Source organism: Amblyomma maculatum, chromosome 9 (genome assembly GCF_055883805.1).
Source record: "Amblyomma maculatum isolate TAMU_Amacu chromosome 9, ASM5588380v1, whole genome shotgun sequence".
NCBI classification, from domain to species: domain Eukaryota; kingdom Metazoa; phylum Arthropoda; class Arachnida; order Ixodida; family Ixodidae; genus Amblyomma; species Amblyomma maculatum.
Genome location: NC_139352.1, coordinates 10,847,135 through 10,861,251, shown reverse-complemented (window position 1 = coordinate 10,861,251; position 14,117 = coordinate 10,847,135). Strand labels below are relative to the sequence as shown.

Below are 14,117 nucleotides of genomic sequence, written 5' to 3'. Positions count from 1 at the left end.
TCTCTTGCCGCCGGTTTCCGAAAAACGGCAGCCTTGATGCGCTCTTGCCGATGCTGGTCAGGCCAGGTGATTACAGATGCAGTAATGTTGCTCAAAAAGTCTAGCACTCTATCAACGCAAGCACTCACCAACGAGACTGACACGTCGAATCGGTCAGCCAATGAATACATGCTATTCTGCTGCCCGAGATAGCAGGGGTGCCCGAGGATTCTGGGGTCAAAAGGGTGAAAGGCAAAGTTGCAACAATGAAACTTTCTGCGAGAGTAAGAGTGGCTCTGTAGAGCAGGTGCCGGCTTCAGTCATCCTCTAGTCCTAGGTTATCAGTTGTAGATGCGGTGCAATCGGCCACAGGGAAAAATAAGCTTCCCACACATTTTAAGGCATAACCAAACTGCTGAGCTGTGGCAGCACGTGCCTCTGGCCCAGTGCATTCTTTGTTCTCCTCCTCTTGTGCAGCCGCGCTTAAGGCATAGCCAAAGAAGGATGCTGCAAGGGTAGTTTTTCTAACAATTGTTCCAGTTTGCTTTTTCTGATATTTTATGTTGAGCTTCTGTACTCTGTGAAATTTCTGGAACTCAGCGGAGAGTACTATAACTGTACATTCAACAAATTTTTTTATGACAATTTGGTATTCTCTGCATGAATGAGACATTATAAAAAAAAAAATAAAGGAAATGAATACATAACTTCTCAGGGCTGTTTCTTGGACTAGTTATTGGGTTCACTCATTTTGGTGAGGCCTGAAGTGCAAAACAGACAGTGACGGGAAAGAGACACAGAGCGAAGCGCTAACTTGCAAATTAATTTCATTTGGAGCGAATAAGCATATATATAGAGGAAAGCACTAAAAAAAAATAATAAGATGCACGTTTGATTCTCAAGAATGCAGCTGTGTGTGTTAATTGGTACTTCATCAGTGAATCTGTCAGAAAAGGAAATTGCATTCCTCGATGGTCATGGCATGAGCGTGCGATGAGTCTCATCTTATTATTTTTGTAGTGCTTTCCTCTCTATACGCTTCTGTGCTCCAAATAAAATTCATTTGCAAGTTAGCACTGTGTCCTGTGTCTCTCTCACATCACTGTCGTTTTTCCGCTTCAGGCTTCGCCAAAATGAGCATAACTCCTGTTGGCAGCTGCAGAGTTCAGCAGCCGTTCAAATTTTTTTCCATACTTGTGCTCCTAAGAACAGCCACCAGTGTGTGTTACTTATGTCTACTGCCAAGTTCCTGCTCATATGGATTCCTTGAGTGGGGAACCATGTAGCATGAGCCATGTTATTTTTTAATGTCAGAAAGTGTGCTACCATGTCTTTCACAAACTTTAATGCTAATGAAATTCTTGAACATTAAACAAAGCTGCAAAATACTGAGCTCACAAAAATATTTGGGGGAGGGGGGGGGGCCCTCCCCCAAATATTTTTGTGAGCTCAGTATTTTGCAGCTTTGTTTAATGTTCAGCTCACGGGGATGCCTAAACTGCCTTTAAGGTTATGGCATGACAGCGTTAATGGCGCCAGTTGCCGGTTTTCCTTGTGGACCTTCATGTAGACACACTGTGCCACTCACTTGTTCAGAAGCTTTTAACTTGAGGCTGCATTGTCCCATACATCGCTAGATACCACATTGTAAAACCACCACGACAAAGATTTAAAGCACCATTTTAACCAAGCCACACGAAGGTATCTTTGTGGCTCAGGCTCGAATGTCTTAACTCTGGATCTAGGGGTCCTGAAAGGCTGGGTTCCGATTTCACCCTTCCATGTCACAGGCCTTCGAAGCCTGTGTTGGCAGCACCTGCCAATTCGGCCATGCCACGTCTCATGCCATCACACAACTCAATGACTAGTCACGCATGAGTCGTCTGCCAGCTACCACTTGCCAGAGCCATGCCCATGATTTTTTTCTCACAATGCCGACAATGGCTTTTCTGGGGGACGAAGCCTTTAATGGTGCTGAATTAGAATAAGTGTTTAAGAGTTTAATATCCTAAGCTACATTTGAGCAAACAGGTGCCTCACTGGGCACTCTCTCCACTTGTATAGGTGAAGAGGGAGAGGACAGATTAATGATGTATTCCAGTGGATGAGCAGGAGCACTCCCAAACGTTCTCTCACAAGAGCTAGTGCTTCCAATGGGAGAACTAGGGTTGGAACACTCATCCAGCGATAAAACTAGTGCAGTTTCTAAGCACCAAGAACACTCGAGAGCAGTCCAGGCTGCACTTACAACACAAGATTGAAGGACGTCGCCTGACATCAAAAACACTGCATAATTGCTGTTTCACTCCTTTTAGCAGAACATTTTCGAGAACACTGCAGAATCTGCACTGGAGAAATGCGTAAGCCTGCTTATTACTATGTTGTCCGCAAGATGTGTCAGCGGGATTCCGCGAGTAACAGATACTGTGCATTTCCTTTCCTGCAAACCATAGAAGGGTAGTGAACTGTGATGCGTCCAATGGAACACTGGTTGTGTTCGACAAGGGGCGTGCGATGTACCGTGTGCAGCAGCAATGCTCAGGCTTTCGCATTTCTCCACTGTAGATTCTGCGGCGCTCTCATAATTTTTCAGATTGCAGTTGGCTGATTATCTCTCTCTACACACTTTCTAACCATTCCTACCATTTCTGCATGCAAATCACGCCCTTTGCCGCTTGTTCACGTTTCAAACATTTCAAATTTCCCGCCACTGGAAGTCTGTACCACGTGACCCATTTGGATGTCGTCATTACCACTCTAATTAATTACCTAGTTAACCCACATGCATCAAATTATTTCCTCAGCAATATTTTTTGGTCCTCTATCTAATGCAACCATTCTTTTTCTTGTAACTTGTTTCGTTCAAATGTAATTGTGATAACAATTCTGGTGACACGAAACTGCTGACATACCTGCATAATGCTGACGCATTAAAATGGCAGTGACAAAACATTACTGCCCTGTGCAGTCGTACCTATTTGACACATGGTGCCTCTGTTGCCACAGAGGACATGGGCTCAACTTCAATGTCTTAGCCGTGAGAAGCTGAGGAAATGGAGGTTAGCATTTCATTTACAATCATGCCAGTCAGGATACTGCGGTCTGGCTAGCGGTGGTCATCGTTCAAGGGGCAGAACATGCACACCCTCTCTTGGCAAGCTACTGCAGTGCTCCTTACTACTTGGCATCTCTGCTTCCACCCGCCGAATGCAATGAACTATACGAGTACTGATGCGACAGCATTTGCTGACCGTGAAGAGCGCTCGGTTTCCAGCGGAGCGGAGAGGAACTACAAAACCTACGCGCATCCGCGTCCGTGCTGCGCGCGGCTGTCTTCGGAGTCTGCGCAGCCCGCTCGTTCGGGAGCGCGTGCTACAGGCAGCCGCACGTGCACGCGGAGCGAGATAAGGAGAGTGAGTACAAGGGGGGATGGTCGCGCGTCTGCGCGCTCAAAGCCGGCGCTCTTTGTCAGTGGGGTTTCTTATTTCTGCTTTTTTCTGTGCCCCGGCTGACATAGAGGCTGGCTGGAGGCACGTTTCTTATCGGTGCTTTCGAAAGTGAGAAATTATGATTAATTGATCGCCGCGGACATTGTTTTCAAAGAGTACTTGGTGGCAGGCTCAGACATTAAAAAAAAAACAAAAAAAAAAAACATCAACGCGAATTCGCTACTCGAGGGCAGAGGCAATTGGCGACAGGTATTTTGAAGGGCTTGAGGCGGCACCTCTTGATGTCTCTGTCCATGTTGTTCAGAGCATGAAGGGTCCAGCCTTCTCGGCGTGTACACAGCGACGAGTAGGAGCCTATTCAACTCTTTGGGGACAGACGTTTTAGGCGATGCTACCGGCGCCATGGGGCTTCGGCGCGCGTAGGACCCGTTCCAGGCACAAAGCATGCCGCCTTACCCATGGTTCCTGCTGACAGCGGTCAGGGGGAGTTCGCTGCTGCGGCGCTGTCATCCGAAATCAATGACCTATCTACCTTTAACGATGAGGGGTTTCTTAACGACCTGAGTCACTGACGACAAGCCGAGGCATGCCATTTTTGCGGCAGTTTCCTCTCTCCACGAGACGAAGAGCGAGGGAATGCCATGATGACTTTCCATGCAGACAGGGACATCTCTCCAAGTAAACCTTTGTCTTCTTAATTCCACAGCTAGGCCGTGCAATTCCTACTTCAGTTATCTCCTCTAGCGAATGCGCAGTATTGAGTTCCCGAAGCAGGATCGCGTATGAGGATAAAACGATGGACGTTTGTGTTTTTCCTTTATAAGCGCCAAGTGATGGTATTAATGACGTATGTCTGTTTCTTGAGGCCGACTTGGTTCCGCGATGGCTGCTGCGGCATCGCCAAACTGAGGTGCGAGATACGAGCGGCACGAGATACCTAAAAAAAAAAAAAAAAAAAAAAAGCCGACAACCACCCCGTTGCCGTTTCAACACGAGTTTTGCGAAAAAGCGCGCCGTCACTTTATCATTCCAGTTCCTTTTTCTTTTTTTTTTTTTCCCGTTTGTTGGAGCGCGACGGCGGCCAGAAAGCGGTCGGAGGAGGAGAGAAACAACCGAGCGCGCGCGCGCAAACACGTGCTGGAAAGCAGCGTGGAGCAGACGACAGCATGCATTTCGATGCGCCGGGAAGCAGACGACGCGTTCATTCATTCATTCATAAACCTTTATTCATGAGGATGACCTGAGGCCTAGAGGGGAAGGGGGTGGGTTAGGTGAGGTTGAGGTATGTTGAGGGCAGACGACGCGGCCGCAGTGCGCGGAGGTTTTGACGGGGTCTCCATGGAGGGCGCTGACGCACAGAGCGGCGCAGCGCCCCCTGGCCCAGGTTTTCTCCCCTATAACTCTAGGCACGGCGGGTCTCGAGGGAGAGAGCGCTCTACCCCGAGACCGGCCGTGCTCTAGGCTAAAAAAAAAAAAAAAGCACGTGACTTCCGTCACGTTTTTCGCAATACATCTGGGATACATGGGGCGTGCCTTGCTGCCTTGCCTGCCTCCTGCCTCTCCTCAGTTTTTTCCTTCCTCTATGTGGAACTGGGTCGCAGCCGACGGCGCCTATTTTCACTCGGTCGCACGAGCGTCTGCAACGCCGGCCCTCGCAACCGACGCAAAGCAGCCAGAGCCAGAAGCCAGAAGTTTGATGAGCTGACGTAAGCCAAAGAGCCGAAGCGAAGCGGTCAGCAAAGCAGCCAGAGCCAGAAGTTTGATGAGCTGATGTAAGCCAAAGAGCCGAAGCGAAGCGGTCAGTTAGCGCTAGACTACGGTCCTAACGACTGCGAGTGCTGTTAAGTAATGTCAAATAAGCAGCGAAGCCGAAAGCTCTTCGTGAGGGCAGATGGTGGCCCTATGGTGTTCTCCTTGGTGCCCTGTTCGGAGCGCAAAGAAATACGAGAGCCTATAGAGCACGGAAGGGGCGTCCTTGTACAGCCAGAAGTTTCTGCTGTCATACAACTAGTGCCGTGTAGCGTTACTGTTACGGGCAGCACCGATGACGTATTCTCGGCTAATTACATTCGCGCATGTTCCGACAAGGACACGCTGTTTCGCCTCGCAGACTTCAAGATACCAGTGGACTCCAATGCACGAAGACCCCGCACCGTCCGGGTAAGAAGGAACTACAGACTTGGCGAGGAAATTGCGATTGCAAAGTACATAGCGAAGAAGCCGGGCGTCCGTGTCCATGGCAATGCAGTGTACAAGGAAATGGTAGCGGTTGGTGCCGTGCCTGGCAGGCATTCATGGCGGTCTCTGAAGCAGCATTACCTAAAAAAAAATACTTCCCTTCAAGCACCTGTACGAGTCGCCTAATGCAGTCAACCTTCTGTTCAAAAAACGTCTCCTTGAAGTGGCGAGAGTACTTGACAGCTTGGCGGTACTCCGTGCGGCATCGCACGTCCTCGTTGAGGACAGCGTGAGTGATAAAGACTCCCGAAAGCCTCGAAGCACTTCTAGGAATGGTTTAGGTGTCGAGGGCACATCAACCTATGTAGTTCCTGAAACAGAAAGCTCGTCAGTACTGCAGAGCTCTGAGATGTCTGTCGTCAGCAAAAACCTTCGTAAGAGCAAAAGGGCCAAGAAAATTGTATCCTCTACTTCACCTTCTCCTACGAGACCGGAAGAGGCATCAAAGAAGAGTTCTGTGCCTGTGCCTGAGGATACAAGAGAGCAACTGATTCTGAACAAGCTACAAACATTGCTGTCATCACTCTGGGATCGAGGATACAAGAGAGCAACTGATTCTGAACAAGCTACAAACATTGCTGTCATCACTCTGGGATCGTAAAAAGCCCGCTCCTCGTCGCAACATGAGATCAGGCTCTCGGATCACAGGCGTTGGCCGTCCCACTTGTGCAGTGGTCTCAAAAGGGCAGTGTTCCTCCGATGCTATTGGCAAGCAACAAACTCTTGTAGAGCAGCGCCGCCAATCCCCTGTGAAGCTTGACGGTGCAACTCTGCAAGAATGCTCCAGTAACCACTCTAGTCAGGAACTGTTTCCCCAGTGAGAACCGCATTTTGGGAGATGCAGTTAAACACGCATCAGCTTCCAGCAGAACCATGCCCTAGCGGAGATCTCCGAGGAAACGACCAAATACAGCACCCCAAGAGCTCACTGACAACCACAGCTCGCCGGTACTCCCTGCGGCATCGCACATCCTCGTTGAGGACAGCGTGAGTGATAAAGACTCCCGAAAGCCTCGAAGCACTCCTAGGAATGGTTTAGGTGTCGAGGGCACATCAACCTATGTAGTTCCTGAAACAGAAAGCTCGTCAGTACTGCAGAGCTCTGAGATGTCTGTCGTCAGCAAAAACCTTAGTAAGAGCAAAAGGGCCAAGAAAATTGTATCCTCTGCTTCACCTTCTTCGAGACCGGAAGAGGCAATAAAGAAAAGTTCTGTGCCTGTGCCTGAGGATACAAGAGAGCAACTGATTCTGAACAAGCTACAAACATTGCTGTCATCACTCGAGGATCGTAAAAAGCCCGCTCCTCGTTGCAACATGAGATCAGGCTCTCGGATCACAGGCGTTGGCCGCCCCACTTGTGCAGTGGTCTCAAAAGGGCAGTGTTCCTCCGATGCTATTGGCAAGCAACAAACTCTTGTAGAGCAGCGCCGCCAATCCCCTGTGAAGCTTGACGGTGCAACTCTGCAAGAATGCTCCAGTAACCACTAGTCAGGAACTGTTTCCCCAGTGAGAACCGCATTTTGGGAGATGCAGTTAAACACGCATCAGCTTCCAGCAGAACCATGCCCTAGCGGAGATCTCCGAGGAAACGACCAAATACAGCACCCCAAGAGCTCACTGACAACCACAGCTCGCCGGTACTCCCTGCGGCATCGCACATCCTCGTTGAGGACAGCGTGAGTGATAAAGACTCCCGAAAGCCTCGAAGCACTCCTAGGAATGGTTTAGGTGTCGAGGGCACATCAACCTATGTAGTTCCTGAAACAGAAAGCTCGTCAGTACTGCAGAGCTCTGAGATGTCTGTCGTCAGCAAAAACCTTAGTAAGAGCAAAAGGGCCAAGAAAATTGTATCCTCTGCTTCACCTTCTTCGAGACCGGAAGAGGCAATAAAGAAAAGTTCTGTGCCTGTGCCTGAGGATACAAGAGAGCAACTGATTCTGAACAAGCTACAAACATTGCTGTCATCACTCGAGGATCGTAAAAAGCCCGCTCCTCGTTGCAACATGAGATCAGGCTCTCGGATCACAGGCGTTGGCCGCCCCACTTGTGCAGTGGTCTCAAAAGGGCAGTGTTCCTCCGATGCAATTGGCAAGCAACAAACTCCTGTAGAGCAGCACCGCCGATCCCCTGAGAAGCCTGACGGTGCAACTCTGCAAGAATGCTCCAGTAACCACTCTGGTCAGGAACTGTTTGCCCAAAGTAGTGAGAACAGCATTTTAGGAGATGCATTTAAACACGCATCAGCTTCCAGCAGAACCATGCCTTTGCGGAGATCTCAGAGGAAACGACCAAATAAAACACCCCAAGAGCTCACTGTCAAGCATTCAGATTCACAGCTATGTTCAAAACCAGGTGTAGGTGTGACGCCTTCAAAGGGGAAACAAAATTCACACTCACCAAGACAGTTTCGGGCTACTGACAAAGGTGCTGCGGCAGGTTTATTAGAGTCCACACCTCCACTCGGCAGACGAGGCATTACACGCTCATCTCCGAGGAAACAGCAGAGTGCAGAACTACAAAAGGACTCCAGCAGTCAGTCAGTCATACTTCACTGTAGGGAACCAAGTAGTTATACAACAGCAGTTTCGGATCTTGAGAATCCGCTAGCTCCTTTGCAGACTAGCAGAAGACTGCTGTCCTGCATTTCGGTAGCAGACAGGCGTAAAAAGAAAGGCATTTCATTGCGTAGTGAGGTGGCATCAAACTCGGTACCCACTGAAGAGCACAAAAGTAATACCTCGCCTCGCAAGCAACAAAAAGCCAAGGAAGAGTGTGGCAACGCATCTTGCCCAAGTATGAGCCCCTTGATCACACCCTCTGACGAGACAGCGTCAAGTGACCTTACCTCCAGTACAGGAACCAGCGCTGGAAAACGCACAAGAAGCCGCTGCTCCTTGCTTCAAGAACTACAGGGCAAGTCTGGCTTAGGAGCCTCAAAAGCAAAAACTGCACGCAAGGGTAAAAAGGCACCAAAAGGTATTCTGAAACGTCAAACTTCTAGGAGAAGCCCTTCACCTCCGCAACACAGTGAAGATGGCCGGCCGAGCAGTGCATGCCAGGATGCAGGCACAGGAGAGATCCTAGAGCTGAGCACTGGTGTCTAGATAGTGCTGATGAAGACCTGCTAACCGAGGCTTTGGTGCAAGAAGTTGCTGTCAGCAGAAGTCCTAGGCCTACACCAGATGTTGCTGAAGGTCACCCTGCCATGGCTACCGGAGAAGTACATGGGGGTGACGTAAGTCTGTTTGTACTTCACATTCACATTTTCTGCTTGTTTGATGTTTTGATTACAATTTGCAGCTATTAATGCCATGATTTGTGATTGGGCCAGTTGGAACATTTTACATGAAGATACATGGGTTACTTGTGGTTTACAGGGACAAGCTTAAAAGACAACACAAACATCCAAGCACAATCTACCAACTGGAGTTTTCATTCAGGGAAAAAAAAAAGGAAAAGAGCAAGCTTGTGACTGACCTTAGCTTAATAAAAATTAAAGTGGGAAAGAAGATGATGCTTGTGTCGTCTTTGAACCTTGTCCTTGTAAATCCCAGTCAGCGCATGCATTTTGTCTATTATGCCATGATTGCTATGAATGCGTATAACTTTTAGTTACTTGTGCAACTGCGGGCTGGTTAGTGCGTGACAGTGATCTTGCACTTAAAGGGCCCATTGTGCAGAAAATGCAGCACCAGCATTATGGGCAAAAAAAATCACGAGCATGCCTCTGGCAGGTGGTCATGGAACTCACTGATTGGCTGATTGTGTGATGTCATGAGACCACATGACAAAGCCAACTTGGCAGGAACTGCCCATTTGGGCACCCTACGCTATTGCGTTATCATACCCTTGCACCCCAAAATTTTGTGTCCGTCAGGTGGTCCTTCACGTAATGTGATAGCTTCTGACAGTATGCTAATGACCCTGTGTGAGATAATGCTGCCGCAGATTAAGAGATTAATGGCGTGACCAGTAAAGTGCATGTGCACGAATGAGAAGCCTGAAGCTTTATTTACGGAGCTAGTTACGAAGGACAACGGCGACGCTGCAAAATGCAGGGTGTTAAAGAGCTGCGCTGTAAAATTCCGGGAGCACTGTGGAATGTGCTCTGCAGAGATACAAAAGCCTAAGCCTTGCTGGTGCACATTGTGCATCTCATTTGCTCTCATCATTAGCAACTAAATACACCCTCATTATCACTGCTAATGCCATCATTGTCACTATCACTAATTGCAGCTTCATTGTCATCGCCACTATCATCCTCACGGTAGACAAGGAGAATTATGATGTGAGTTTCACGACTCGGCTCAGCACCTGGCTGGGGATCTAAGTGATGGGGGTTCGATTCCCGATGGAGACAGGTTTTTATTTATTTATTTTAATTATTTATGGAGCTGATTATGAGAGACAACGGCGATGCTGTGATACGCAGGAACGGGCGCCAAGGAGCTGCACTCTAAAAAAAAAAAATCTTGTTGATACTTTTTTCTTGTAGTTGTCGTAAATTGTTTTGAAATTGCATTAAATCATTATTCTGTATATCTGTTAATTGCTTACAATTATGCTAATCTGCATTTAGCATTATCCTGAGGCTAGCAAATGAAGTGATAACCACAAGAAATTGAGCCTTGCTAGGGCTGGGCCAGATACTTCGAAAAAGCATCTTCGATACCGATGCTCGATACACTGAAAAATTGTATTCTCGATGCTGATACAAGATACAGGATCGAAATCGAGTTTCGATACAGATACTTGGCAATGTATCGTTAATACTTCGATACATCACTGAAGTCCTAACATAATAAAGGTGCTAATACGATTAGCGGCATTAGGAAATTTTATCCTGCTTTCTGGAATATTTAGAGCATTCATGTAGCGTAGTTTTTCTGAAATGGCTTCAACAAATACGCCAGCGTGGATTTATTGTTTGGGCAGCTGTCCTTGTCAGAACTTCACATTGAATTGAAGCCATTGTTACAGTTCAGTGATTTCTTCCACAAGCAGCCAAGCGAAATATTTCTTTAAACTAATGCTCTTCGTGCAAACCGAATTGTGAGCACCGGGTTATACATACAAATACAAAGGTGCAACCTGCATGCGATTGGAGAACTGGGCAGTTATATTACCATTAGTGCGATAAACTTTTCAAGCTCAGCATATTGTTAAAAGCTAAAAGGAAAAAAAATAAAATGGCTGAATGTTATTTAGTCCGGAAAGTGCGCTATGTGGACGTGCTATATGCGACGCAAATGAGAAAAGCCTCTCTACATGCGCACACGAGCACACCGCAGTGCTGTATTAGATGAATATGCTTTTTATCAGCGTGTAAGAGTGAACCATAGCCGCATAGACTAAAACATCCTGGAGGTAGTTAGGAAACTCGAGGTTCACTAGCTTCGCTGGAGAACTACAGCTGATTCTAGATAAAAGATAGAGTATCTTTTTTTTTTAACAAAAGTGGTTAATATGGTGTCAATTAATTAATTGGTATAGTTAAAAAAAGAGAGATATGTTGACAAGTTTAATTCAAGGTTTTCTCAAATGTTTAAAAAAAAAAAATTGTTTGCCAACGCATAATTTTTATTCAAACGTGCTGGAATATTGCATTCATAGCATCATGTCATGTATTTCATGACATTTTGGACATATGTTTTAAAATTAAATTATTGGTTCGCAGGTAGGGAAAGGCGCAGTATCTGTTACACTTGTTCTAGTGGACGCCTGAACCATGCTGTAGGGGAGGGAGGAAGGTGGGAGGGAAAGTGGAAAGACAGAAAGAGGAGCGGTAGTGGAGGGCTATGGAGTAATTACGACCACCTGGGGATCTTTAACGTGCGCTGACATTGCACTGCACACGGACGCCTCTTCGTTTCGCCTCCATCGAAACGCAGCCGCTGCGGTTGCGATCGAACCCGGGTACTCCAGCACAGTAGTCGGGCGTGTTACCACTGCACGGCCGCGGCGGGGTGAAATGATGCTTTTTTTTTTTTTTTTCAAGAAAAAAAAACGTCTAGTGTAAGCCTGTTCCCTGTGCAGTTACAAAGTATGGGTTTGTTTTCCATCAAACGCCGTAACTACAAGAACATGTTTAGCCGACTGCATCATGGTGGACTGACGCCTTAGAAGCTTGTGTTCTTGCCGCCAAGCAGAACCGGCACGCGGAGCCCGGGGGTATTGGGTTGTGCATACTTTACTGCGTCTGACAGCACACTGTGGGCACTGCTTGACGAGAATCAAACGCCGCAGAAATGGGGGGCAGATAACAAAGGGTGGGAATAGCAGCTAGGGGTACAGCAGTCTGCGTGGACCGTATACTGCGTGTTCACCTTGCGTCTCCGCTTTGTTCATATCTCTGTACGTGTCTGTTAAAGGCTTAGCAGCTTGGTGGTACCCACTCGGTGCTCAGAAGTAAAGCACTTCGTGAGCACCTACTTACCATTGCCTCCTTCAGTTTTAAGGAAATGGAATCTGCAACTCTGGTTGACGCTGAGGGGCTGGGGCATTTGTAGGGAACTCAGGCGGTACTACAAGCCGAGCTGCCTCAGGGCCTGTACCACCCTCTGAATGAGCGCCGTCAACCCAAAATCTCACAGCGGTTTCATTTGTTTGAAGTTGCCTTTAATATCGAGTATCTTCAAAATATATGTACTTTATCTAAAGTATAAAAAAAAAATGTATCTAAACATAGTATCGAAGATACGTGTATCTTCGATACTGCCCATGACTGAGCCTTCCTAAGGCATTTGTGCTGTTATGAAAATTGGTCTCAATTTAGCACTTGGCCCACAAGTGTAAGATAGCAGAGTTGTCACTGCAAATATGCCTGGGCTACTTTTTAAATCCCTAAACATTGTTTGACCCATTAACACAAAAGCCTGCTGCTGTGGCGCCCAAGGCCCAAAACTCGCGCTTACCTCTGGCAGGTGGTAGTTGGCGTATGACATGGCCAGGCACTCATTGGTCAGCCGTATTACCATTCAAATTTCCTCCATGCCAGTACGCTGTCCATGTCATGATCAGTGGCGTTTTGTTCTGTTTCCCAGGTCAGTGAGGCAGATTCAGAGGCAGGCAGAGTTAGCATCCAGAGCGCGATCACAATATCCAGCGACTCTGAAGACGAAGGCTCCACTCCGGAGTCCGAGGATGACGACGTTTCCAAGGTGCGGCAAACGTTGGTCACATTGTTGGGAGTCCTGGGACCAGGGAAGAACATGGAGCTGCATAGGAGGTTCCCAGTAGACTGCGATTGCCGCCGTTCGACTCAGTACATTGAGACGGCCCGAGCAGTTGTTTCGCTCAGTGCCTTCCTGGCTTACCATGGTCAGCCACTGCCAAGTGAGAGGCCTGGAATTGAAGACCCCAACACGGCCCTGCTGCTAGAGATCTTGCTGCGTCATCTCAAATGCAGCAGTGAGAACGAGCAGGACAGCAGTGACGCCACGTGACGGGCAGTGGACACTACAGTTGCTGTCCGTGTCATTCGGTCAAGGGACTACCAGGTCCACTGGTCAATACTGTGACCTGATACCATCATGGTGCATCATAATATGGCAGTTGAGATGTCGTACCACATGAATACATTGGAAGTGAGTATTGTTTAGAAATGTACAAAAATGGTTTTTTGCTCGAACTGACCTCAGAGTGACAGCATATTGTTGACAACCTACTACTTCTGGCAGATCGACAACAGGACATGTTAGTAATTCGTGAAGTGCAGTGTTGTGTAAACTCGCAAACAGCTTTCTTTGTCTTTGCAACGGAGGCTAGGCAGGAAAGGGAGGGATGGAGACAGGCCTCTGTCCCCCTCTCATTGGCAGTGGCCTACCTGGGTGCTAGGGACCTTGCACCATTTCTCCTTTCATCCTGCCGCACCCCTACACAAAAAACAAATGACCTAGCCTTCGCCAGCAGGGCACAGAAAGTTGTCTGCGAGTATAGTAAGAGCACAGAGATGATGTGGCCTTGGCTTGTACAACTGCTGCAGTGGTGATATACATGCACTGGTGGGATATTTTATCATTTTATTGCTTAATAGAGTGAGCATTGGATATGCCAATCTGACGCAGTGAGCAAGTTCCGGGAAGGAATTGTGCATAGGTTTTTGTACTCGATAAAATTCTTTCTTGAGTCATATTTTTTACGAGTTCTTAATCTGTTTTTATTTTTTATCAGCATGGAGATTGCTTTTTACATTGTGCTGTACTCTTTGGTTTCATTTTAGAGCATTAAAGTTTTTTGAAACATTACCATGGTTTTCGGCTTAGTTCATTGCTAGCATTTATGCTTTCTGATATGAGATGTACGTGCTCAACTGTGCCTTGTGATTGGAGTAGCTTCTCGTATGAAAGAGAAGTAAATTGTTTATGCATTAACAGCGAGTAGACAGGTTTGTGTACAGTTTGCTTTGTCAGTGCTCTAGAGACGGGAACTGCAGCCCTGTTTTGCTCCATC

The 14,117-nt window shown here is 47.4% G+C and overlaps 1 protein-coding gene across 1 annotated transcript; it reads left to right on the top strand.

The window, feature by feature from the left end:
• The first annotated feature begins 4,954 nt into the window (after window positions 1–4,954).
• LOC146178270 (uncharacterized) lies at window positions 4,955–14,117 on the top strand. The gene is made up of 2 exons (XM_084578079.1): window positions 4,955–8,901; window positions 12,710–14,117. The coding sequence occupies exons 1-2, from the start codon at window positions 8,719–8,721 to the stop codon at window positions 13,109–13,111; spliced, it is 585 nt and encodes a 194-aa protein (XP_084434205.1). The 5' UTR covers window positions 4,955–8,718; the 3' UTR covers window positions 13,112–14,117.